This window comes from Drosophila rhopaloa, unplaced genomic scaffold (assembly GCF_018152115.1).
Source record: "Drosophila rhopaloa isolate 14029-0021.01 unplaced genomic scaffold, ASM1815211v1 contig_2, whole genome shotgun sequence".
Classification (NCBI taxonomy): Eukaryota; Metazoa; Arthropoda; class Insecta; order Diptera; family Drosophilidae; genus Drosophila; species Drosophila rhopaloa.
The window spans coordinates 20,154,912-20,179,018 of NW_025335083.1; the positions used below are offsets into that span (position 1 = coordinate 20,154,912).

The 24,107-nt window shown below is 39.1% G+C and overlaps 2 protein-coding genes across 2 annotated transcripts in view; one reads left to right on the forward strand and one right to left on the reverse strand.

The window, feature by feature from the left end:
- LOC108049748 (protein sickie) overlaps positions 1-24,107 on the reverse strand; it is a 146,593-nt gene that overhangs the window by 71,946 nt on the left and 50,540 nt on the right. Inside the window, 1 exon segment of the mRNA XM_044459770.1 lies at positions 8,294-8,658. Within this exon segment, the coding sequence (XP_044315705.1) occupies positions 8,294-8,658 (365 nt within the window).
- Positions 1,540-4,088, forward strand: LOC108043823 (xenotropic and polytropic retrovirus receptor 1). Its single transcript, XM_017122635.1, has 6 exons — positions 1,540-1,636; positions 1,698-2,050; positions 2,292-2,626; positions 2,696-3,403; positions 3,550-3,716; positions 3,774-4,088. The coding sequence occupies exons 1-6, from the start codon at positions 1,568-1,570 to the stop codon at positions 4,086-4,088; spliced, it is 1,947 nt and encodes a 648-aa protein (XP_016978124.1). The 5' UTR covers positions 1,540-1,567.

Consider the following 24,107-nt stretch of genomic DNA (forward strand, 5'->3'; position numbering starts at 1 on the left):
ACTAGTTTTTCTACAATTTTCTTTATTTATTAGTTAAGTATGAAAGTATATAAGCATCTTGTTAAGGTGCGCGACTTTATTAGGTTTCATTACTATTTTTAGCAGATACTTAATTTTAAATTTAGTCAGACCCTTTATATATAAAAAGTAAGCTTCATTAAGTTTCAGGACTTTTCCAAAAATTAATTCTAAAATAAAACCTGTGAAAGAATCATTCCAAGGACCCTTCGTGAACTAGAATCCTTGTACAATAATGCTCTTCAACTAGAGGGTATCATAAAAATAAAGGCAACTGTGCTGACAGCAGCTCATTTTCCCCTTTCTGAAACAGACTGATGTTGGGTTTTATATTTTGCACATGCTGCCACTTTTCACTGGGTTAGTTTTCCGGAATGATCATCATCCGGGAAAAGCCCTTTCGAAAGCCTTAGTCATCAGCTTAATCAAGTTCTTCAAATAGTTAATGTTCCCGGGGGAGTTAATTACCCGAGTATTTAGCATATAATTATGGAGTTCACCTGTTTTCATCTCGGCCTGTCCGTGTCTTACTTTTTCCAACCCGAAACCCCCAGGAAAAGGTCCCTTGAGGGCAGGACAACTTCATGCTCCGCCCATTGGCAATTCAATTTTCCTTTACGACCAAACAACAACAACAGGGGGGAAAACTGTTGGAAAAAGTAATCATCGTTGCAATTGTTTCACATTTTTCACATTGCGGCGCAGAGGGGAAGATGAATGCTAGCTTTGATGATGAGAATTGAGGACTGAGGACTGAGGTGAGATGGGAGTCCTTTTGGGCCACCCACTACTCATCATGGGATGCCTGTAGACGACGTTTTCCCGCTTCCCAATTTCCTTTTCTTATGACTAATGGCTAGCAACTGAAATCGAATTGTGGGACTCGATTGAAGCGCCACCGACCTTAAAGAGTTGCAAAAGCTAAGACCAACCCTTAGCCACCCCATTTTCCCGGACTTTCTCTTCATTTTTAATAATACACCCAAACGCAGTCACTTCAAAACAGGCGGAAAACGCACAAAAAAAAAGGGAATAAATATAAGCTGCTAGAACATGAAAAGCCAGACAAGTTTAAGGAGGATGAGCTGTGTTTCTGCGGACATCGTCTGCTGAAACAAAAGCGAAATTGTCAACTCTCAACGAAAAGGAAAGGGAAACGCATGTCAAAATTTGCGTGGGTTGACCGCGGACAATGGCAAATTTTTCCTATCTGAGGGATATCCTGATGACCGGAAAGGGAGCTCCATCGCCATGAAAGGGATGAAAAATCTGCAATTAGAGATTTCAAGGGCGGTTGATTTTCGTACCTAATTATGGTTAAGGTAGGGCACATTTATAATAATAATGGGCATTGAGCAAACTAATAATATGGCTTAAGGGCAATATAGAATGATCAAAAGGTTGTTAGCATAATCTCTCAACTTTTTTAATGGCGTACACATTCTGTAAAATTTAAAGAGTTAAAATACTTTAAACACTTTACCCTTCTCCAAGACTTCATTGTCAACATATCAAAACTCAGAAATAAACAGAGTAAAAGTCAAATAAAATGAAGTTCGGCAAGACGCTTGAGACTCTTATGGTAGCGGAATGGCGGTATCAGTATATGAACTACAATGTAACTTTGACTTATTTGCAATTCTGTCTTATTTGATTAATATTTCAAATACATTTCCAAGGAGCTTAAGACCTTGATAAGAAATGCAGTGGACAAAGCTCCGGATTCTAGCGTGGTGAATAATGATGTGATTGTCGCTTACTTCAAGGATTTCGAGGAGCTCTTTTTCAACACCTGCGACGAGGAGCTGACCAAAGTAAACGACTTCTTTGCCCACAAACAGGCGGAGGCACATCGCAAGTTGGCCAGCCTGAATTACCAGCTAACACTAATGGTCCACGATCAACAGGATCCCCGAGAATCGCAATCGACTTCCAGGGGATCGGCCACATCAAGGAGCCGCCAACTGGAGGACAACCGTCAGAAGCCGCCCATCAATAAACTCCGGCTGGCCATGAGCGAGTTTTATCTAAGGTAGTTGCACTTTTATTTTATCATAGCTTATAACATAACTAGAGAACTAGTCAAATTTGCATCCTGCCAAATCAAAAATTGAGTTAGTTAACATGCTCGATAAAAATTAAAAGAGAATTCTTTAAGACAAAACTTTAAACATCAATCTTTTGATAATTCATAGTCTTAATAATATTAAAAAATTATTTTTGATTAGAACATATATATTTTTTCTATCACATTGAAACTATACCCCTCTTAGCCTAATTATGCTGCAGAATTTCCAAACGCTAAACATGACGGCCTTTCGCAAGATTTGCAAAAAGTACGATAAGAATTTAAAGTCCGATGCTGGATTGATCTGGTACGAGCGTTTTGTTGTTCGGGCGACCTTTTCCACAGGCTCGCGTCTCGATCGAATGATTGTGACCGTGGAGGATCTATACACGGAGTACCTGGCCAATGGAGATCGGTCCAAAGCGATGGCCAAGTTGAGGGTGCCGCCTTTGGGCCATTCCACTTCACCGATTCACGTTTTCTGCGCAGGACTTCTTCTGGGACTTTTCTTGGTGGGAGCCATCATTTGTTTCATTTTGTGTAGGTGGTTTTACCATTGAATAGCAAGGAAACCCCTTCTTAACTTTATATTTTTCTCTATACCCCTAGATTTTTGCCTGGATCTAAGCGATGAGTTCCGGTTCACGTTTGCCAGTCTTTTTAGAGGACCCATTTCAGGTGTGGTCTTTGGTTTTTGTCTGGTTTTGAATGTGAAAATCTTCGAGAAAATGGGCATCGACCATGTTTTGATTTTCGAGGTGGAGCGAAGAAATGCAGTGAGTGCCATGCGTGGTTTGGAAATAGTTGGTTTCTTTGGATACCTTTGCACTCTGAGCATTTTGCTGTACTTGCTCCACAAAGAGTTTTATATAAGTGATCCGTATTATATACCACTTGTCCAGTTCCTAACTGCGGTCGTATTCTTTTTCAATCCCATACAAACCTTTTTCTACTCGGCCAGGATTTGGCTGATGACCACAGTGGGTCGCATTTTTTTAGCTCCCTTTTTCTTTGTGAATTTCGTGGACTTTTGGGTTGCGGATCAGTTTACCTCGCTGGTAATCTGTTTTGTGGATCACTATTACCTTTTGAGGTTCTATGTGAGATATATTCTGGATCGAAGCGATGCCTTTGACTTTGAACCCGACTACGCAGTGGCCATCATTCGATGCATTCCCGCTTGGATTCGATTCTGCCAGAGTCTTCGGCGATTTAGGGACAGCGGCTCCAAGTCCACTGATTATCTGATCAATGCATTTAAGTACTTCCTGACCCCGATGGAGGTTTTATTTTCAACAGTCCAAATGGAGACTATGGGTGAGTGGCAAATTGATAATACAATAAAAACTAACAGAGTTATTTGGAAATACGAATTTTAAAAGGATTTTTTCTTAATAAATAAAATACAAATATATATAATGATCAAATTTCCGCGATTTCTAAATCATAAAATACAATTTTAGACAAGTACAGTAATATTTTCGAAAACCCCTGGACTTGGGCCTATATAATGATATGCATTTATTCGTCAATATACTCTCTACTTTGGGATTTCCTGATGGACTTTGGTTTATTTAAAGTGTGGAAGGGTGAGAACATATTTCTGCGCGATAATCTAGTCTATCCCAAGGTAAAGCCTTAAATCTTAATTAACTTATGAATATTAAATGGAATTGCCTAATTGCAGGGGTTTTACTACTTGGTGATTGTGGAAAATACACTGTTGCGATTTGCTTGGACTTTGGAGATCGTTTTGGTTTATCAGGAATTGTTGGCTCCCTACAATGGCAAATCGATTGTTTGTTTCAGTGAGATAGTTCGACGATTCTTTTGGAACTTTTTGCGACTGGAAAATGAGCATCTGTATAATTGCGGACAATTCAGAGCCACACGGGACATATTCGTAACCAGATTAGATCCGCAAGAGGAAAGGTTTTTGGAGGACATGATGGATGAAACAGAACACATGGGAAATGAAAACCTGAATAAAAAGTATTTTTAAGATGCAAATTTGCTAATATTTAATTGGGTTTTCTTCTTCAGAATGCTTTGTATAAATACATTTCTTAAAGTAGTGAAACATTTTGGGTCCTGAATCAAAATCTCCACCTTTCAATGACTTTATTGCATTGACCACATCCTTTCCTTACTCCTCAGTTTCCTTTCTCACTGCTTCAATTGCCAACAATTGACAGTCAATGAAGTGTTAAGCCCAGACCTAAACACAGGCTTGCAGGACTTGCCTCACCCCTTTCCCCATTCTGGGCACACAAATTGAATAAAATTAATCTCACATTTACGAAATTAAAACCACAAATGGAATTATAAATTCAGCACAGAGGAGCAGACCATGTGGAAAAAACCAAGCCTGCAGGACAACAAAAGTTAAGCCAGACGAAGCGACCAGGGGACTTGACAATTTGCCAGTGAAGAGTGGCCACACAGGAAGGACGAGTGCATTTTGGTTGGAGCAAAGGATGGCAGGACATCCTGTCCTGGGGGAGTGAGACTGCTCCTTGTTCATGGTCACGCATAAATGCATGCGAATTAGAGAGCTTCGGGAAACACACGCACGTGGGCGGATTTATCCCATTCAGGGGGTGGATTCGGGGGCCAACATCCATGGGAATTTCCTCCCCTTTAAAGGACCTCCCGTCTTCAGGGGTTACTTTCAAGCCAATTCCAGAAGGAAAGCTCGGTTACAACTGCTATAAATACATTTCGGTGGGGGCAACATATTGTTGGCATGTCTGCCAAAGCAATTTGCAGTTATAAATGGTGGGAGCTCTGCACTCTGGGGTTGTATCGTCATCAGCTGTTGCTGAAATCTTGAGAATATTTAAGGAGATTTCGGGAATCTATGCAGGAGCGGCTTGGGAATGTCCTCTTATTTTAATTATGTGCGTCAGTGCAACATGTTGCTCCTGCCAGCAGGTTGTCCCCAACAAATCACAGCCCGCGCTTTAAAAAATAGCAAACTTGTGAAGTGCCATGAAATTGGAATTCCCCAAAAGCAAACGACCCCACCTCTGCCCAAAAAAACTCAGTAGCAGCTGCCGTCGTTAAAATGCTTTTGAATTTTGCATTTGAAAAATACTAGGCAACGACTGTCGTTAATGGTACACTACTAAAAATTACCTTATGTATGTATTGTTTATATATTTCTGGCGAAGTTTATTGTCTCTAACAGGATAAGTTTATGATTTTAGATAAACTTTAATAAAAGAAAAATTTAACTAAAGAATTAAATGAAAATTGTTGAATGAGAATTCTATTGAAATAATTAATCAAAATATATTTTTCTTATTTAATAGTAAGATATTGGAAAGAACTTAGAGATTTCTTGAATGGCGTACTTTAGATTTATTTCATTAAAAATAATATTTTTGTGCTCCTTATTGAAGAATTTTAGAAAGAATTTAAGCATTTCTCTATATAATTGTAGATATTCTGAAAAAGTTCTTGACTTTCTAATGTTTTCGTTTAGGTGTACCATTTTTGGGGTTGCTGTTTTGTCACCGTTCCGGGTGGCTGGCGGGGAATCCCCTGAGCTGGGTCTAGGTCGACAGACCGCAGACATTATAAACAACGGTCCGGAGGGTCGCCGCCCGACTCGCAAGTGAAAGTTTAATGGCGCAACTTTAAATGAACCGACCGCTGCAGCCTGCTGATTGCGTCGCCTACCACAAACTAGGCGCAAGGACGACCATAAAAATCCTTTGTAATTTATTTGTCTGCTCGACCAAAAGCGAACGCAAGACATTTCCGTAACGCATTTAAATTTCATAGTCAGTGAAAGTCATCAACACATTGGGCCCGTGCCCCGAGTTAAACGACCGATTCGAAGGATGGGGAAATGGGAATGGGGGCGCCGCACAAAAGCTTCCGCTTCCTGTCTGCAACTTCAAGGATTTCCCCGAGGGTTGCAAACACGGTGCGCAATGGGGGAAAACCCCACAGCGAAGTCAAAACCGAAGACCTCCCAACAGACATTGGGCAAATAAAGTTTTCTAATTTTGCCATCTTCTTGCTTTGAATTTTTCAGAGAGCACTTTGCGGAGTTTTCCCCCTTGGCAGAGATTTTCCTCTCTTTAAACTTGTAGCATGCCAATTTTGTTTGCCTTTCAGGGGTTTTTCCTACCATTTTCCTGATGACATCTGTTGGTCGAGGTGTGAGGCGGAACCCCCAAAAAAAATGGATCAAGTTAAACCAGGACCCAACTGCCTGTAATTTCCGGCAAACAAACCAATAAATCATATTAAACTTGCTCGGAATTCTAGGAAAGCGCAGAAAGAAATGCGTGCCGGATGTCTTATGACAGTCTAAGCGAAATTCAAAGGAAATCTCCGACATTGGATATGCAATGTTTTGGGTGGGTAAGGATTTCTGCATCGAAGGGGAGTTTTGGGAAACGCTAAGAGTGGGAAGGAGAACTAGTTGAGTTTGATTAAGTGTTGGTAGCAGAACTGAATTCAAATTATTTTGAACGAGATTTGCTAACATTTGTAAGTGATAATCTCTAATTAATGGCGTACTGGTCTAATGAATATTGTCTTGTCTGAACCTAAAATCGAGGGACTGGGGTGTGTACATTAATTGCATTGACAATGTCCTATAAAATATATTTATATATTGCGCTCTCTAGCGCACATGGCATAGTTGGTAACCCCAATTAAAAGAGGTTTTAACCTATTTTGTTAAAAAAACTTTAAAAAACATTTGAAGATAGCCTAAGGATTAAATTTACTAGGATATATTTACTAGACGTTATTTAGTTAGTTTCTAAAGCGCCACCTTTGGTTGGTGCACGTGCTAACAGTATAAGAGTGAGCAAGTGCAAATGCAAAACATAGCGATTACTCAAACCGATACAGAAAGAAAAGCTGGCTGCTACATCACTTTTCTCAAGATAGAGGGCGCTGTGCAATAAAGAGTACTGAATGTAAAATGTATAATATAAGTAAAATAACATAGGAGTCGTGGAGGTCTTGAAAATAGCAGGACCAGATATAAGGCTTTTCCGCCCTTTTCCGGCGGAACAGGACTGTGAACCTTTTCCGGCAGTTTTCGTGGGTGGGACTGTCTCAAAATTCAGTTCGACGATCAGGACGACTTTGTTTTTTAGGTGGGTAATTAGAGCGTCTGGAAAATTAATATATCGCCTCCGGCAACATACGATAATACTTTTGACACGCGGAAAATGAGGTGGATCGGAATATTTCGCGAAAATTGGTTTGGAAAAGCCTTGCGCCATATATAAAGTTTTAAAGTAAGGCAAAAGAATTTAGGATCTTTTGATTTTCAAACAAGAAAGGCAAGCTAACTTCGGGCGGAGCCGAAGTTGATATACCCTTGCAGAATACTCTGTAAATTATATTCTCCAAAATTATTCATATGATGCATTCTTAATACTCATAAAAAATCCCAACATCCTAACTTTAAAAACACCAAAGTTATAGCATTTCCAATTGTTCAGTTATATGGCAGCTATAAGATATAGTCGGCCGATCCCTATGAACTTTGGTAGGTCGGATTGATTGGCCAAAAATAAAACCCATAGAAAATCCCAACTTCCTAACTTAACAAACACCAAAGTTATGGCATTTCAGATCAATCAGTTATATGGCGGCTATAGGATATAGTCGGCCGATCCTTATGAAATTTGGTAGGTCGGATTGATTGACCAAATATAAAACCGATAGAAAATCCCAACTTCCTAACTTTACAAACACCAAAGTTATGGCATTTCCGATCAATCAGTTATATGGCAGCTATAAGATATAGTCGGCCGATCCTTATGAAATTTGGTAGGTCAGATTGATTGGCCAAATATAAAGCCCATAGAAAATTCCAACTTCCTAACTTTACAAACACCAAAGTTATGGCATTTCCGATCAATCAGTTATATGGCAGCTATAGGATATAGTCGGCCGATCCCGGCCGTTCCGACTTATATACTGCGTGCAAAGGAAAGAAGGCTGTGTGCAAAGTTTCAACTCGATAGCTTTAAAACTGAGAGACTAGTTTGCGTAGAAACAGACAGACGGACAGACGGACATGGCTATATCAACTCAGGAGGTGATCCTGATCAAGAATATATATACTTTATAGGGTCGGAGATGTCTCCTTCACTGCGTTGCACACTTTTGACCAAAATTATAATACCCTCTGCAAGGGTATAAAAATGGTATTCAAAATTCACTTACCGGTTCACCATCTCATTGCCGTTTTCCAGGGACTGGGCCAATTGCTGCGGCGTCTGCTGCTGCTGCTGCTGATCCTGTTGGTTTTTATCCTGGTGCAGACTGGATCCCGGGGTCCTCAGACCGCCGCCCACTCCGATTCCCAAAACAGAGCCGCCCGAGAGGGTCGACGAGGAGCCCACTCCGCCGCCGCAGCCCACGCCGATGGACTTGGTCTGCTTGGCCTGCTGCTTGAAGCGACTCAAGGCGAAGAAGAGGGCGAGGACGGCTTTCAGGCGACCGGCGCAGATGTCATTGGTGGTGATGTTCTCCAAGCCGCCGACCGACTGACTTCGCAGCACATGCAGACACGAGTTGACGTTGTCAAACTAACCGGGAAAACGGGGAGAGAAGCGGAATGCAAATGAAATCAAAGCACGGAAAATGCCAACACTTAAAGCTATTTAAGTACAGCGATGATTCATTGGGCGGAGCTCTTTGAGCTGCCTAATATAAATGTAAATCCCCGAGCTGTTTTATCGCCGGGCGCCTGCGATGTCGTGATTTTGACATGGCTTCCAAATGAGGCGCCCCAACACCGATACACAAATGCGTTTTTTATGGCTAATTTCCCCCAGTCGTTTTAAACTGCTTCACGCACACGACCTGGCCAGAAAAACCCTTCGAATCAAACCAAAGCCAAACGAAACAAAAAATTGACATTAAGATAAAGTGTTCAGACATCAACTGCCCTTCTTCAGCACCCTTTCTCATTTGTCAACACCAGGAGAATCTAGAATGACAGGCCGCACGACTTTGAGATACCCTAAGCCGGGATTAAAGAACAGAAAAGGTTGTGGAAATCTTAAATATGCTAAGTTAACGACTTCTTGTTGACTATTGGAAAACGAAAATGCATTAAAATATATATTTATGTCAAGCAGTGTCGTGGGTTTTGATTAAAGAAATTTATTTATAAGTTTTGTTGAATGTTTCATCATAAATAATAAAACTGTGTTCCTTAAAAATCTACATAGATTTCTCCCACAAGCAAATATGGAAAAATATAAAATAAGAAGCTCTTACTGTGTATTCTCTTAAACTAATGGAACTTCAAGTTTTCCCAAGTTCCAAAAATCATTTCTTGACCGTCGACACGACTAACCACTTTGCTGAGACACCCACAATCAGCAATTGTACAGAATAATGTCAGCGCGCTTCCGAAAAGCTTCACGAATTTGTCTTTTGTATATCATAGAGCACTATATTTCATATTTTTTTCCCCACTTTATCACAGTGGTTGCAACAATTTAGGAGACACAAAAAGTATTCATATAGTAAAATAGAACTGGGAGGCAAATGTCGAAAAATCAAACTTGACAACTGACATGACGGCAGACAAATGACAAACGTCTGCCGGCTGTGTGCACTCAATTTGCTGGTCGAGTCGAGTATAGAAGTCGGAACTGAGATGAGATCCGATGCAGCATCGCATCCAAGGGCCCAAAGTTATCTATCCAGATGACAGTGGGGCTGGGAGATGGCGAAACTTTAAAAGGCTGCCAAACTTATATGGCAAACTTTATAATAACTTTCTGAGAGACAAAATGGCAGCAACTTTTCGCCCAATGACTTTGGCAAACAATTGAAAAACTCCAATCGCAGATAAGTTCAAGTTCAATGCCGCGTCAGAACGGCAGTATCTACCAGATACTTTCCTCTGGGATTTTGTCCCCGGCTGCTGTCAACATTCATTTTTGGCCAAAGTATCTTAGCCGGCTCACTTTGCTCGATTTGTGGCATTATAAATTGAGACAATAAATTTACATTAATTTTTGCCTCCTCTTCTTTGTTCAATGAAAACGGGGGCCATTTGTGGAAAGAGGAGAGCTCCCACTTACGTACTCACAATTTGTATCTGTTGCCCGTTATCGATGGGTGTATATTTATCTTCTGATAGATACCTCCTTTCAAATGCGACAATAACTTTTGTACTTGCCGATGAAAGTTTCGCTGTTTTCCGAACAAACTCTAACAACTATAATGTTGCACTAATTGGTAAGAGTTTTCACTTAACTTTTAAGGATACAAACTTTGAAACTTACTAATGGGCTTAAGCAATTCTTGACAAAATTATTGTGTAATCAATGTGTTAAGTCTTGAAGATCAAGTCTTTATTTTAGTTATATGAAGTAGAATACAAATTGGGTACTTGCAGAAGTAACTAATTTTTTTTATTGGTTGAGAATTGTTATATTTACTAGCTACGCATATTGAAGAACGCCAAAATGTAACATGTTTAATATACAATTAATCGCCTTTGTATTTCCCTGCGTTTAATCAAACTGTCTAGCTGCGATTGAGCCAACAGATCGTTCCATTTGTTATGGGCATGTTAATGGGGAACTCCTCCATTAGCTCTCGCCCTGACGACATCATTTCTCTCCATGGAACCCCTTTTCCACCCGATTCGAGGGGCAAGTACTATCGCTCGATCAATCACGCACCGCGTTGACAGCTGCAAGTGTCAAACAGAGCGGTGCACTTATTTACTATGCTCCGCAATGAACACCGCCCACAGTAGCCACAAAGCCATGGTAGCCTAGTGCACTCAGAAAAAAATCCTTCTCAATCTGATAATTAGGTTAATGTTTTACGAATTTGAAAATCAAAAATTTGTCCAAAGTAGGATAGTACAAATAACTTAGCACTCTTCAACTCTTAGCACTCTTTAACTCTTCAAAAATAGGTAAAAATTGTAAGTCACCTGTTGGGATCGAACTCGGCCCTTCCGCGCAAAAGTTTATTGACGGGATAACGTTTTCGAATCAATGATTTAACTGTCTTTTTTCTCCTAATAACATAATACCAATCCTCTTTCCCTTATATTTCAAAAACATTTCTTTTCAAAATAGCAAGTACACAAAGATTCTTTGTCAACAGCATTATTTCTTGATTTTATACAATCTCAAATTGTTCAAGTGTAGATACGTAAGGGCACCAATCAAGAACGCGGGTGTGGGTGTGTGCGGCACAGTTAAGACCCATTGAATCGCGTAGTTGGTGCATGCAAAGAGCATTGAGACCCCGACTTACGTAATATGCAACAAAAGTCAAATAAACCACAATAGATGGGAGTAGGAGGGGCGGAAAGTGCAACGCGATGCGGCAGCTGTTGCCTCTCAGAAGAAGACGGCAAAAACCACAACTTCAATGTAACGAAATCGCGAACTCGCGAAACCGATGCGATACTCCAGCAAAGTCTGTGAAGCCACAGAGTAAGGAGCTCCACTCAGATGCCCAGACGCAAACGGGTTGAACAACAAAATATTGGGAAATCTCCCTTCCTTGCGGACCCCACTCCTTTTTGGCAAAAACGAAAAGTCGAACAAAAATAAATGCAAATAATACTGTTCCCATTGAAGTTGTCAATTGCAGTGAAGAGCGCGAGTCTTATCAATGACCCCTCCACCAAATTGGTAAACAGTGGTTCAAAAAGTTGAATAGTATTCGGCGAAATCAATTGTAAAATTATAAAACAACAGTATCTAATGAAAAGTGTTTTTTATTCCTCAATTATTTTTGTCATTTGATAATTCAAAGTACCTATTGTCTTATTTAACATTCCTGCTTCGTGAAGCAATAGTTTTTTTTAACATCAACATCAAAATAAAACTTACTTGCTTAAAGTTTCCTATTTTTTAATCTGCGAAAACCTTTGTTTTTTTTAAATAAAACTAAAGAATTACAGTTGATTGTAAGATGCAAAAAAATAGCTTTACAAAGTTATCCTTTCTCCTACAATAAAGTCTTCAAACTTATTTACTTTTCCACATCGCTTGAGCAATGTAAGCACTGTAACGAAATGATGGGACTTTTCAACTCGCATTCTGTGCGATCGAAAATGAAGACAACAAACTGGCCAAGTGACGCTTATTGTCACAGGATGCAGCGTCATTAAAGCTAAAATGGATGGGCGAGGGGGGGTTCAGGACGAGGGAGAGGACGAGGTCCTGAGGCAGAAACTGCACCAGCCATTATTGACATTCTTCGATTTTTCTATCTGTGTGTTTGTGTGCCAAGCGCAGAGAATTTCTGAATTGCACTCGTCGACGCATTGTTGGTGGTGGCCATGGCCAGTGAGTCTGTATTTAAGTCCCTTGCCTTCGGAGCAGCAGAGCTTCACTCATTTAATGCGAATTTATCGCAGAATGCAATGCGCTTCTCCTTTCATCCGGCTCGAGGCTCCGCCAAAGGATTAAGAGTGGTCAACAAAGACGACGCAAATGAAAAGGCAAACGCAATCGAACGGTCTGCGGGCAGGGAAAGTCCTTTGTTAATGGTGCTAAAGAGTTGGCCAGCCAGAACAGGACATGTCGGCCCACCGCCAAAGTCAACTTATGCCAACGCTCCGCTATGACATTTTATTTAATATATCCGAGTGTATATGTGCCTTTCATTTGATTTATACACACTTTAAAGCGCACTGCTATAAATCAACGTGGGCGTCTGCTTCTCTACCCAAAAACCCCGCGGCCAAGCCCCTTTTTTTAATTAACCGCCGGCCAAAGGAATTATACAACAAAAAAGCTGAATACATGTGTGTTTTCGTCTGCGATTTCGGCCACAATACCAATATGGTTGTTATATCTGTGAATCTGTCAGGTGGGACAGCCGAAAATTGAATTATTTAATGGGTATTCGGCCGGCAAATTGATCATTCAATTAATGTATAAGTCTATTTAAAAAATGAGTATAAATTAAAACGACATTTTTTATTTAACAAGCTTATGTAGAAAAGGGTATAATGACATTTAGGTAAATTTAAGTACTGACCGTAAGTATTAGTTTAAAGTATTTTTAAAAAATTATGTTCCTAAAAGCGTCAGTGCTTAAATTTTTATTCAGGGGTCCATTTTAGATATTTTTTTATAAAACAAAGTGTGTTTTTCTCATGTCTAAAGCAACAATAGCATGTCACAAAGTCTGTAAGTGGTCACACTTTAGTTCTCCGTTCAATTAAAACCAATTAGAAACTAATTAAAAGCTCAAAGTAACACACTCACTTCCATTTTCCAGCCAAGAGAGATCCTCGTGCTGCAGAGCAGACATCTTGGCATTCGGCGGAAATCAATAACCAAAATCCACACAAATTCTTCGAATCACTCAAAATGAGAAAATTCCAGAGCAATGATAAGCAGACAGACAATTGCATTCAGACACCCACTCGATTGGGAATTTGGGAATGCGGAAGGGCAGCGCAAAATGGCAAAACAATTTCAATAATTTCAAGTGTCCTTCGTGGCCGACAGGACTCACTCACACTCCGGCAACGCCAAGGATTCGAGAACGATTTCGGACAATTGTCGCCAAAGTCACGACTCGTAGTCTACCAAAAGGGCGATAAGAAATCGACAAATAAAATAAAAATCAAGTGGAATTGTTCAGGGGAGTTGAGGAAATAAGGCCAGCTAAGACTGAACTGTAAATTCAATTTACGAATGACTGAAAGTGCAACACGCGTACTGCACAAACTATTTTTTCGGTTGCCTGAGATGGCCAAAGGCCAAAGGCCAAAGCGAAATGCGATTTGATTGAAGTGAAGAAATGTAATTGAAATCGCCGGACATATGTGAGTGCAGAAGACAGGAAGCGGCGCAGAAAGAGCCGGGGAGTTCGCAGATAGAGCCAGTTTAATTTGCCAAGTGCAATCGAGTGAAAGTTAAAACGGCAATCGCCGCTGCAATGGCTTTCTGAACACTTTGCCCAAGTTTAAGTTTCCAAATTTAAATTGTTGTAGTTGCAGTGGCTATCAAACTCAGCTTTTATGACGGAAAAAAAAATACTTTAAATTACACAACTTCCTTAACTTTAGAGAATAAATTGTTAAATTCCTTTTTGGCCTTAAAGTGTATTAAAGAGATTTATTGTACTTGAGTTCTTATTATTACTAATGAAAATAATTTAAAATAATATTTGATGTCTTGTTATATAAATATTCTAAGCACTGATTCATCTCCACGACAAGCTTAAATACCTTAGTTAAACTTTGCGATTCAAAAGCATCTTTAAGCGTCGAATAAGGAAGAGAAAGCCAAACTGATTGTACTCAAACTTACAATATCCTGCCAAAAGTAATAAGTGTTGCGAGGAAACTTAATTCCTGTTCATATCAATAAAGTTAATAAGAAACTTGTATGGTTTTCTAAAGACTCTGGAGACCTCCATCCCCTCCACTTGAATTGCGCAACACAAAACTCCGCTATATCCCCCATTTCCTACCCACTCCGATACATTTTCCAGCAGCCACATCGTTACTTTCCTCTGTGTTGAAATATTTAGTAAGATTTCAGCGTATTCGCAGCATTTGTAGCAACTTTTCAGCAAGCAAACGAAATCACTTTCAGGGCTTCTCCGGCGGGGAAATCCACCCACTCCATGAAATCGTTTCTATAGCGACCTTTAGCAAAGTGCGTGTGCTTCGGCGCATTAAATTGATTGCGATAAAAATTTTTCCAAGATGAGGCGCGGCCAATTTGAGTTTAAGTTGCCTCATCCACCCACACTTTTCTCTGGGATTCTCTTTTATTTTGTATGGAAACTGTAGCAGAAGAAAATGAAATTATTGATAAGGCCAGGGGAGGAGTTTAAAAGCGTCTTAATAAAACTGCAGCCATGAGATGACGATAGCTATCGGAGGTGGTGGCTCAGGAAATGCCAAGGAAGGAAGTCAGGAGGAAAACTAGTGGGGAACGGAGGTAAGCACACGCCACTATTCGCATACACGGTCACAATTTAAATATGTATTATGATTATTTACTGCCAGCGCAAGTTAAATAAAAATACAGTGGAAAATAAAAATAAAATGTGCATAAAGAGGGTCTGAGCTCGAGATGATGATAAGCCTGGGGTTGGCTGTGGGGAAAGGAAGGCATAAGCAGGCAAATTGCACACGCAAGCCCCTCAATTTCCGCCCGTAGATGCGAACCTATGTTCCCGGGGACCAAAGCCTCCTCCTCCTCCTCCTCCTCCCCATCCTTCTCCTCTTCCCCTTCCTTCTTAGCCAAGATTAGCCTCGGCGATATGGTATGCTAAGGTGCCGCTCCACTCTGCTCCACGTTTCGTTTCACTTGAGGCTGCTTTCAATAGGCGTCCGAAGAAAGTGCAGCGAAGGCTAAGAGCATTCGCAGCGAACGTGCCTGCAAATTGCACTTGTGAAAATGGGGGAAAAGTAGAAGAGAATGATTTAACAAGCCAATCAATTCCCTAATTAAAAACATTTTATTCTTATATAGCATTGACTAACAATACTTCTATACTTTTTTATACTTTTTTATTAACTAAAGAAGAGAATCCCAATCAAAATAACTTTTTTTACCATTTTATCCTATTTAAAATATGGTTTGCCTTATAGATGTATTTACTGAAAAATGTTTAGAATTTTGATTACTTAATTCAATTTGTGGACGATGACGATTGCACTATTTTTTGGTATACAACATTTATATAATATATATATATAAGTTAAGAATTTTATTTAAAAACTCAGGTTGCTGTCTACTCAATTTTCGACTAATATTTATATTTTGGAGTTATGTGTCCTTTGAATTAAAGTGGATTTAAAATTGTTAAAGCCTCTAACGAGAAAATTGTTATTAAATTTATATTTCTGCATGAATAACAACAGGTATGTCATTATTTTGACTCCCAAATTTAATTAGTTTTGGGATAAATCACCCTGCAAGGTTTTCGAAAATTTCTGATAAAGAAACTTTTTTCACAATTCATAATCCAATGCCAATGAATTTCTTTAAGTGTTTTAAGCGCTTTGTACTGCATTTGCCAATGGCACACAATTGGGTGAATTCTGTTTTTTTTTTCTGAACTGTCGGGTCGCAACACCATCGCCTTAGCTACGCCTTAAGTTATGCTGTGCAAGTTGCGCCCTCAGCCCCGAACTCCCACTTTGGCGTCCTGCCACCCAACACCCAACTACCAACAAGCAACTACCAACATTCAACATTCAACATCAAACAGCCAACACGGATGCCGCTCTAAGCTGTTTTCATTTTTATCCTTCGCGCTGCGATGCGAATGTTTAGATTGCGAGAAATTGCTAGTTGCGTCAAAATATTTACACCGACTGACACGGAATGCAAGCTAATATTATGGGAAAATGAAGGGGTTATCGAGTATAAAAACTAAATTCCCCGCAAAACAACGCATTTAAATTGGCTGCGACGTGTGGCGAAGGATCAAAAGCACAAAATTTGTAAAATTAATTAGAAACATCAATATGCGTTCGGAGTTTGTTTCATGCCCGGCTGCATCGATGCATCGATGCATCGATGGAAAATATTTGTCCAGGTTTCAGCATTTTCAAAATCACTAATTGGCTGGCGTAATCACTGAGCACAAAATATGCCCATAAATATGTATGAAACGGCGCACAAAAATCATATAATTAATAACCAGTCATTTGTTTTGTTTGCTGACTCTCCACACCCCACGAAATAAATGCAAACATTTAAGTTTAAATTTCATTTTGTACAGAGAAACAGGGAGCATCAATGCCAGCTGCAATTTGCATTGTTTGCATAATAGTCAAAGATTCGTTTGTTTTACAAATTTACAGATATAAAATCAATACAAATACCGTGTTGGTGAAACGTCATCAAGTCCACTCACCTGCAATGAAAGAGAGAAATGATTGGTCAGAATGGTTGAATATGGCCAAAGTGTTAAGCTTTAAAGCGAGAATATTTTCGAATCGCGAAACAAATGATAATGGAAAAAAAATATGGAATATGTATGCTGAGAGCGTGAGCGGCTTTCATATCGATGATAAATTGTGACAGCCATTGAAATTCCCAACAAGGATACGATGGCAAATGAAACATGATTGCTCCTTCATTTTTTCGAGTTTTATGAAAGCCAAGTTGATGGGCTTTGTCTTTAACGATTATTTAAAAATAAATTAATAAGTCTAAACAGGTATTTCCCTTAATTTTCGCATACTTAAAAAGATTTTCCCACTTCAAACATCAATCACATACATGCATTTTCTGGATAGATTCCATCATTGTCTTTCATTTTTTCCGCAAATCGCTTATAATACATTTTCAACTTGCCACAAGTGTTATTCAAAATATCGTCTATAGAAAAACGTCAGAAAAATACATGAATATATTACCAAAAATATATTTTGCTTCATTTTTACTGCAATGCATTTTTCAATTACTTCTTTTTTCTTTGCACACATTTTATTTCGATATTTTATCCTGTTTGGATTCTCTTTTTACCCGGAGAGAGACTCATAAGTTCTCGTTCGATTTTGGCGTTTGTTGTAAAGCGAAATTGATATTTTATGGCCATGCTCATCTGCAGCAACAACGTGGCCAAAAGGGGGAAAACGGGGGCACTGGCGTGAAGCATACGATTTTCGAAGTTTATGGCGCGTGTATCTGTTAGATACGTTCCCCTACACTTTTTCAGTGTTATTTACATGAATACTTTGTGCGGAGATTTGCTAGTTTTTTGTTGCAGTTATTTATGCATGGGGCATTGTTTAAGCCGCACACGAGCATTGCACAAACTCAATCGACACATGGCCAACTGCAATGCGCGTTTAGATTTTGATTTAAACCCCGATGCAGTTTGTAAATGGATTTTCCTTTTGAAGTTGTTTGTGAAAAATAATTTTGCCATTTTGTAATTAGTAAAACTGGCAGCATAACCCTCTGCAAAACAAATGAAATAAAAACCCAAACAAATATTCTTTTAACCATCAATTATTTGTATAAGGGAATAAAAGGGCATTCAATTAAAATCATTAAATTAAATATGGGCAAACAAAAACTAAAAAGTCAAATACAAATATTTTCTTTATCATTGAGCCCAGGTATTGTTTGTAATATCATTGAATTGTAACTAATTGATGAAATAGACTTTGATGAGAACAAATATTTTAACGATAAACAGAATATTTTGTTCGGTCTTAATTTTAAGTTTCTTGGCTGACTTTTAGGCTCAGTTCGCACTTCTTAATCAGAGTTATTTATATTTTTATTATGTTGCCTAATAGATGACCACTGGTTACTCTTGAAATAGCTCACAATCTTTGCAGCAAATCTGGATAACTTCTTGAGAAGTCTTCAAGACAGAACACGTGCCATTTGTCAGTCCCCAGACTCATTTGATTAGCATGTGACAGGACTGAGGTAGGCAATGTACTTGTACATGATAATCAACTTCTGACAACTTCAAATTGTATCTTTTTCTTAGCAGCGAGATGTATTTATGGGGCCCATAAATAAAATGGCACAGCAAGACGAAGAAATGCCTTTGGCCAATGAGAAATGTGGAAACGTGTTGGGCATAAAATTTACCAAAAATTCAAATTTTGTTTTAGCCCCCTATCTGCCAGTCGCTCACGTAGGAGAATGCCGAAATAAATGGTCTGAGGCAGGTATAAAAAATCCGAGTGTGGTATTCAAACAAAATTTGATATTTTCATTAAATGATATTTGGCTGCTGCGATGTCATAGTCACATCGCACATCCGTTCCCAGCATTTTTGCTGTGCTAAAACTGCAGCCGAGCGTGAATCCGAGGTTCTGTCTCTGTGGCTCCGTGGCAAAAAAATACATCGTATATATATTTTTTGCGATTCTACCAACGGCAACGCGGACACCGAAAATGTAAACAAACAAATGGACTGTGCAAGCAAATGAAATATTGAAACTAAACAAGCTGGAACAGGTGTCAACGTCATCGTTTGGAGGTTTCAGTTGACGAGTCTCTGTATTGTATTATTTGCATTTCATTTACGTTTCCCATTTTTATTTACCCGGGCCTCTCTCCAGATTTTTTTTTTTTTTTGATGTTTGTTATTCTTTCATTTTGCAGGTGTCCAGGCCAATTCGGAGCCCAGAAATCAATCAGCATTCGATACGCTCACTTATTTATCAATTGTTGTCGGCGGTTGGCTCTTTTGTTTTCGGCTCTTTTGTGCCATGAACTTGACACTTGCCACTTGGCCAACAAACTGGCCAATACCGCTAGACCCCTGGCCCAAAATAGGTCCGAAACGTTCGTACTTGAAACGTTTCTAATTTCATGCTAATGACAGAGCCAACGCAAACGGAAGTCGTGATTTGGGAAAGCTCAAATTGTAGCTTATGGCAGGAGAAAATGTTTCGGTTCGAGCGAGATGGTAACACAGATAATTATGGCTAATTGGGTAAATAGGCTCGTCGAATCAGTCAACAAATGCAGCTACAAATCAACTACGCGTGGACAATTTGAGTTAATTAGGTGACGGGTGAATGAAAGTTTAGTTGCTAATTTATAGGCACACGTATTTACCCAAAGCGACAGTAAAATTGTAGCTCGAAAACTTAATTTGGTAATGGTGTTCTTTTTATAGAAATTAATTGGGATTAAAGGCAGTTCAAGTTTACTTGGTAATAACTTAGTTACCAGAAAAAATTTATGGCTAGAAAATGAATTGCTTGGTTGAAAAGTTAGAAGTGAATGTTAGAGGTGTAAAAAATATCTCATCATCAACATTAGATTAAATGTATAAGATTAATTAAATGTATAAGTTTTTAGAAATATTTTTAAAATGCATTTTTAGTTTGAATGATATACAAAATATTTACAAATGGAATTTTTTTTAACTTAATAGTTGCTAAAGAGTAATCCAATTTTCCTTTCTTGTTTTTAAACATTCTGTGAATACAATTTAGCAGTTGAAAAAAAACCAAGTCAAAATTTAAATGATCGATCTAAAGCAACCATTTTCATTAAGGTAATATCAGCAATTTCTAAAATCAGGTCAGCAATCAAAGGTTGCTATGCAAAAGCAACCGAACAATCAAGACAATCGTTAGAATTTCGAGTTGGTGGAGCCAAGGCGTTTGTAATTTTGCATTTATGGGCGCAAAGTGAGCTAGATTTAGATATGAGTACGAGTATGAGTACGAGTACCAAGGTGTGTCACAGCCAATATTTTCTGTACTTTGGAACTGGCTACAATGAGCGGCAGCCAGAAATATGACATGTATGAGCACTCGGCGAGATGTCAGCGTCGGCGTTTAAATAATTGCGCTGTCAAAATGCGTTAGGCGTTCTACTCCCAAAAACCCACTCCTCCGCCAACCTCCTCAATTTCGCCATCTCGCTGCGCACAATATTTAATTATAGGCTACATTTAACACGAACTCCCCTTGTTGCTGTTATTTGTTATGCATAATGAACTTACGCATGCAAAATTAATCAAATTTACCACGCAACGCGAACGCAGAATATTTTATTTCGCTTGATAGAATTGTATATTTTTCGACGATATAAAAAAAAAATGGTTTGCGTGTAAAAAATTATTTTAAATGTAATTTTCATAATTCAGATTTTTATACCCTTGCAGAGGGTATTATAATTTTGGTCAAAAGTGTGCAACGCAGTGAAGGAGACGTCTCCGACCCTATAAAGTATATATATTCTTGATCAGGATCACCTCCTGAGTTGATATAGCCATGTCCGTCTGTCCGTCTGTCCGTCTGTCCGTCTGTCCGTCTGTCCGTCTGTCTGTCCGTCTGTCCGTCTGTCTGTTTCTACGCAAACTAGTCTCTCAGTTTTAAAGCTATCGAATTGAAACTTTGCACACACCCTTCTTTCCTTTGCACGCAGTATATAAGTCGGAACGGCCGGGATCGGCCGACTATATCCTATAGCTGCCATATAACTGATTGATCGGAAATGCCATAACTTTCGTGTTTGTAAAGTTAGGAAGTTGAGATTTTCTATGGGTTTTATATTTGGCCAATCAATCCGACTCACCAAATTTCATAAGGATCGGCCGACTATATCCTATAGCTGCCATATAACTGATTGATCGGAAATGCCATAACTTTCGTGTTTGTAAAGTTAGGAAGTTGAGATTTTCTATGGGTTTTATATTTGGCCAATCAATCCGACCTACCAAATTTCATAAGGATCGGCCGACTATATCCTATAGCTGCCATATAACTGATTGATCGGAAATGCCATAACTTTCGTGTTTGTAAAGTTAGGAAGTTGGGATTTTCTATGGATTTTATATTTGGCCAATCAGTCCGACCTACCAAATTTCAAAAGGATCGGCCGACTATATCCTATAGCTGCCATATAACTGATTGATCGGAAATGCCATAACTTTCGTGTTTGTAAAGTTAGGAAGTTGGGATTTTTTATGAGTATTAAGAATGCATTATATGAATAATTTTGGAGAATATAATTTACAGAGTATTCTGCAAGGGTATATCAACTTCGGCTCCGCCCGAAGTTAGCTTTCCTTTCTTGTTATAGCTATAACTGTACGATTGTGTTGACAACTTAATTATGCATTGATATGTGGTTTTAATGCTTACTGAGGCGTACTGTTATTTGTTCGGTAATATCATACTAAAATTGCTCACGAGATTAAATTAAATTTTTCGAAAAGGTGATTAGGTGAAATTCCGTTAATTAGTTCTCTGTTCACCTTTTATAAATTCAATTATGGAGACTGAAGCAGTAGAAAAAAAATAAATATATACTTTATGTTATCGTACACGTTCTCTACATTTCATGGATTGTTTGTATTTTATTACCAATAGAATCATTTTGCTTGTATGATTTACAGTTTAATTTTCAAACCTCCGTAATATTTTTACCCGGAAATAAAAGCCAATCGGTGTAGCATTAATCAGTAATTGTATAGCTGGTTGGAAGATCAATGAAAATCAGGAGATGGATATTATTGAGACCTTTTCCAGGAAGTCATGTTAACGAATTGTGGCTCCCATTCAGGCCATCACGCACAGCTATCTTTTTGCAGGTAATACCTGAAAGGCGATGGGCTAGGTAGCATGAAATTCCCAGGTTCCCTGGTTGGACACATCCTTGAAGCTTACATTTCTCGGCTGTCAACTGTTTAACTTGGCTTAACCCGCCCCACTAGCCCCCCTTTGGTTTTTTGCATATTTGACTTTGACACTTTGCAGTTGCTATTGTGATGTTGTTGCTCTCGCTCCTGTTAACATGTCCAACTGTTCGTTGTTGGCTCTGTCCGTCTGTTTGTCCGTCTGTCCGTTTGTCCGTCTGTCTGTTTGTCCGTCCATATGGCGGTCTATATGTCCGTCCGTTCGCCAGTCGGTCGGTCTTGCAGCTCGACTATAGCTCTGCGTCCATTCCTCTTGAACACGCAACGTGCAATTGTCAGTGTCAAGCGTTGTGGCAACTGCAAATATATATGCATGCCTACAGCGAATATATATCTGTATCTGCAGATAAAATGTACGGATGGAAGATATATGTGCAGTGCATGAGTAGGTAGCAATGCTGGTGCCACTCAGTTATATTTGCCACATACTGTAGCACCTTGGTAAGAAATGGTTGTTTCTTAAAAAAATATTAATATTTTAAAAAAATAAAATAATAAAATGCCTTATCAAATGTTTTGTTATCAACAATTATTAATAAATTTCATTTCCTCAGGGCATTTCCACTTCGTTGTTATTTTGAGAAGCCATCAATTTGACAACTTTTTTAATGTCACCATCAGTCAGTTGAGAGATAAACTCAGCAAATTGAGTGATGGTTCTCAGGCCGAATGCATTTTGTTCCTTTTTTCCCATGAGCCGGGACAATTGCATCTTGCTGACCGAACACAATAGCATAAAGTTGGCAATTCAATTTAAAGGCCACGACTTGAAGTTCATGGCCAACGCAAATTGTCGGTGGAATCCCGTTTGCCCGGCCTAATATGCCGTTTAACAAGCAAAGCTCTTCAAATGACTAGAGGCCATGGAAAAATCCTTGTACACGCGTTTTCTGGTCATGTTTGACAACTGCCGAAAATGCAATTAACATTTGTGCCCGGTAGTTGTCAACAGTTTCGCAGACAAACACATTCTCATGCGAAAACACGCTTCGAGCCAAGGGCGGTGCTTTGGAAATTACTAAGGGATCGTTAAAAGTATGAAAAATGTTGTTCATATATAATAGGGGAAATCTAATTAATGTTACATGCTTCACGTGATAAACATGTTTGAAGAAATATAAGGGCGCTCCGACAGCCCATTGAAATATTTCTTTCCCTCCAATTACTTAATAAATTTATTACAAATAATTGATTGTACAAATTATAAAAATACTGACAAGAAATGGTACTTTCTTTTAATACGATTAAAGGATTTGTTTTAATGTATTATTTTCTGCATTCGTGATTTTATCAAAACAGTGTTTGAAATGTTATTGATTTTACATTCCGCAATTAGTTTTAAGCGAATATAGGCATGCCCCTCAATGTTCCAAGCGAGTTTAAATAAAAACCGTTTGATTTGGAAATACTTTGAATAACTCCCCCCAAATTGGGGGTCCAGTTCGAATCCCCTTGCCACTTAATTGGGACTGAGCCACTGCCGCGGGCGGAGGTTGTCATGCACAAACAGAGCCAGAGACAATTGCACCGCTAGAACTGCACACAAATGAATGCCCTTTGGCACCTGTCGACATCAACCTGGTTGTCGAGAATTTTGCATAGTTTAGTTGCTCTCTGCGAAATTAGCCAATGGCCCGGGCCCCACCCAGAACTCCAAATTCGGCATTTGGACTTAGATTGCACTGGGCCGGGCCGGAGCAACAAATTTACCTGCATTATTTGCACGTACAAACCCCCCAGTGGAATGGGGGCCGACCTGGCCGACATTAATGCATAATTTTGCCAAACTATTTTGAGGTTTGTTTGCCTGGCAGCCAAACCGCATGCAGCAGCATCAGTAGCTTCCCCTTTTCACTCACTCACTCTCAAGCAGGCC

Coding starts and splice junctions, on each gene's coding strand:
- LOC108043823 (XM_017122635.1), top strand. CDS start 1,568: ATGAAGTTCGGCAAGACGCTTGAGACTCTTATGGTAGCGGAATGGCGG. Junction 2,627..2,695: donor CATCATTTGTTTCATTTTGT/GTAGGTGGTTTT, acceptor CTATACCCCTAG/ATTTTTGCCTGGATCTAAGC. Junction 3,404..3,549: donor AGTCCAAATGGAGACTATGG/GTGAGTGGCAAA, acceptor ATACAATTTTAG/ACAAGTACAGTAATATTTTC.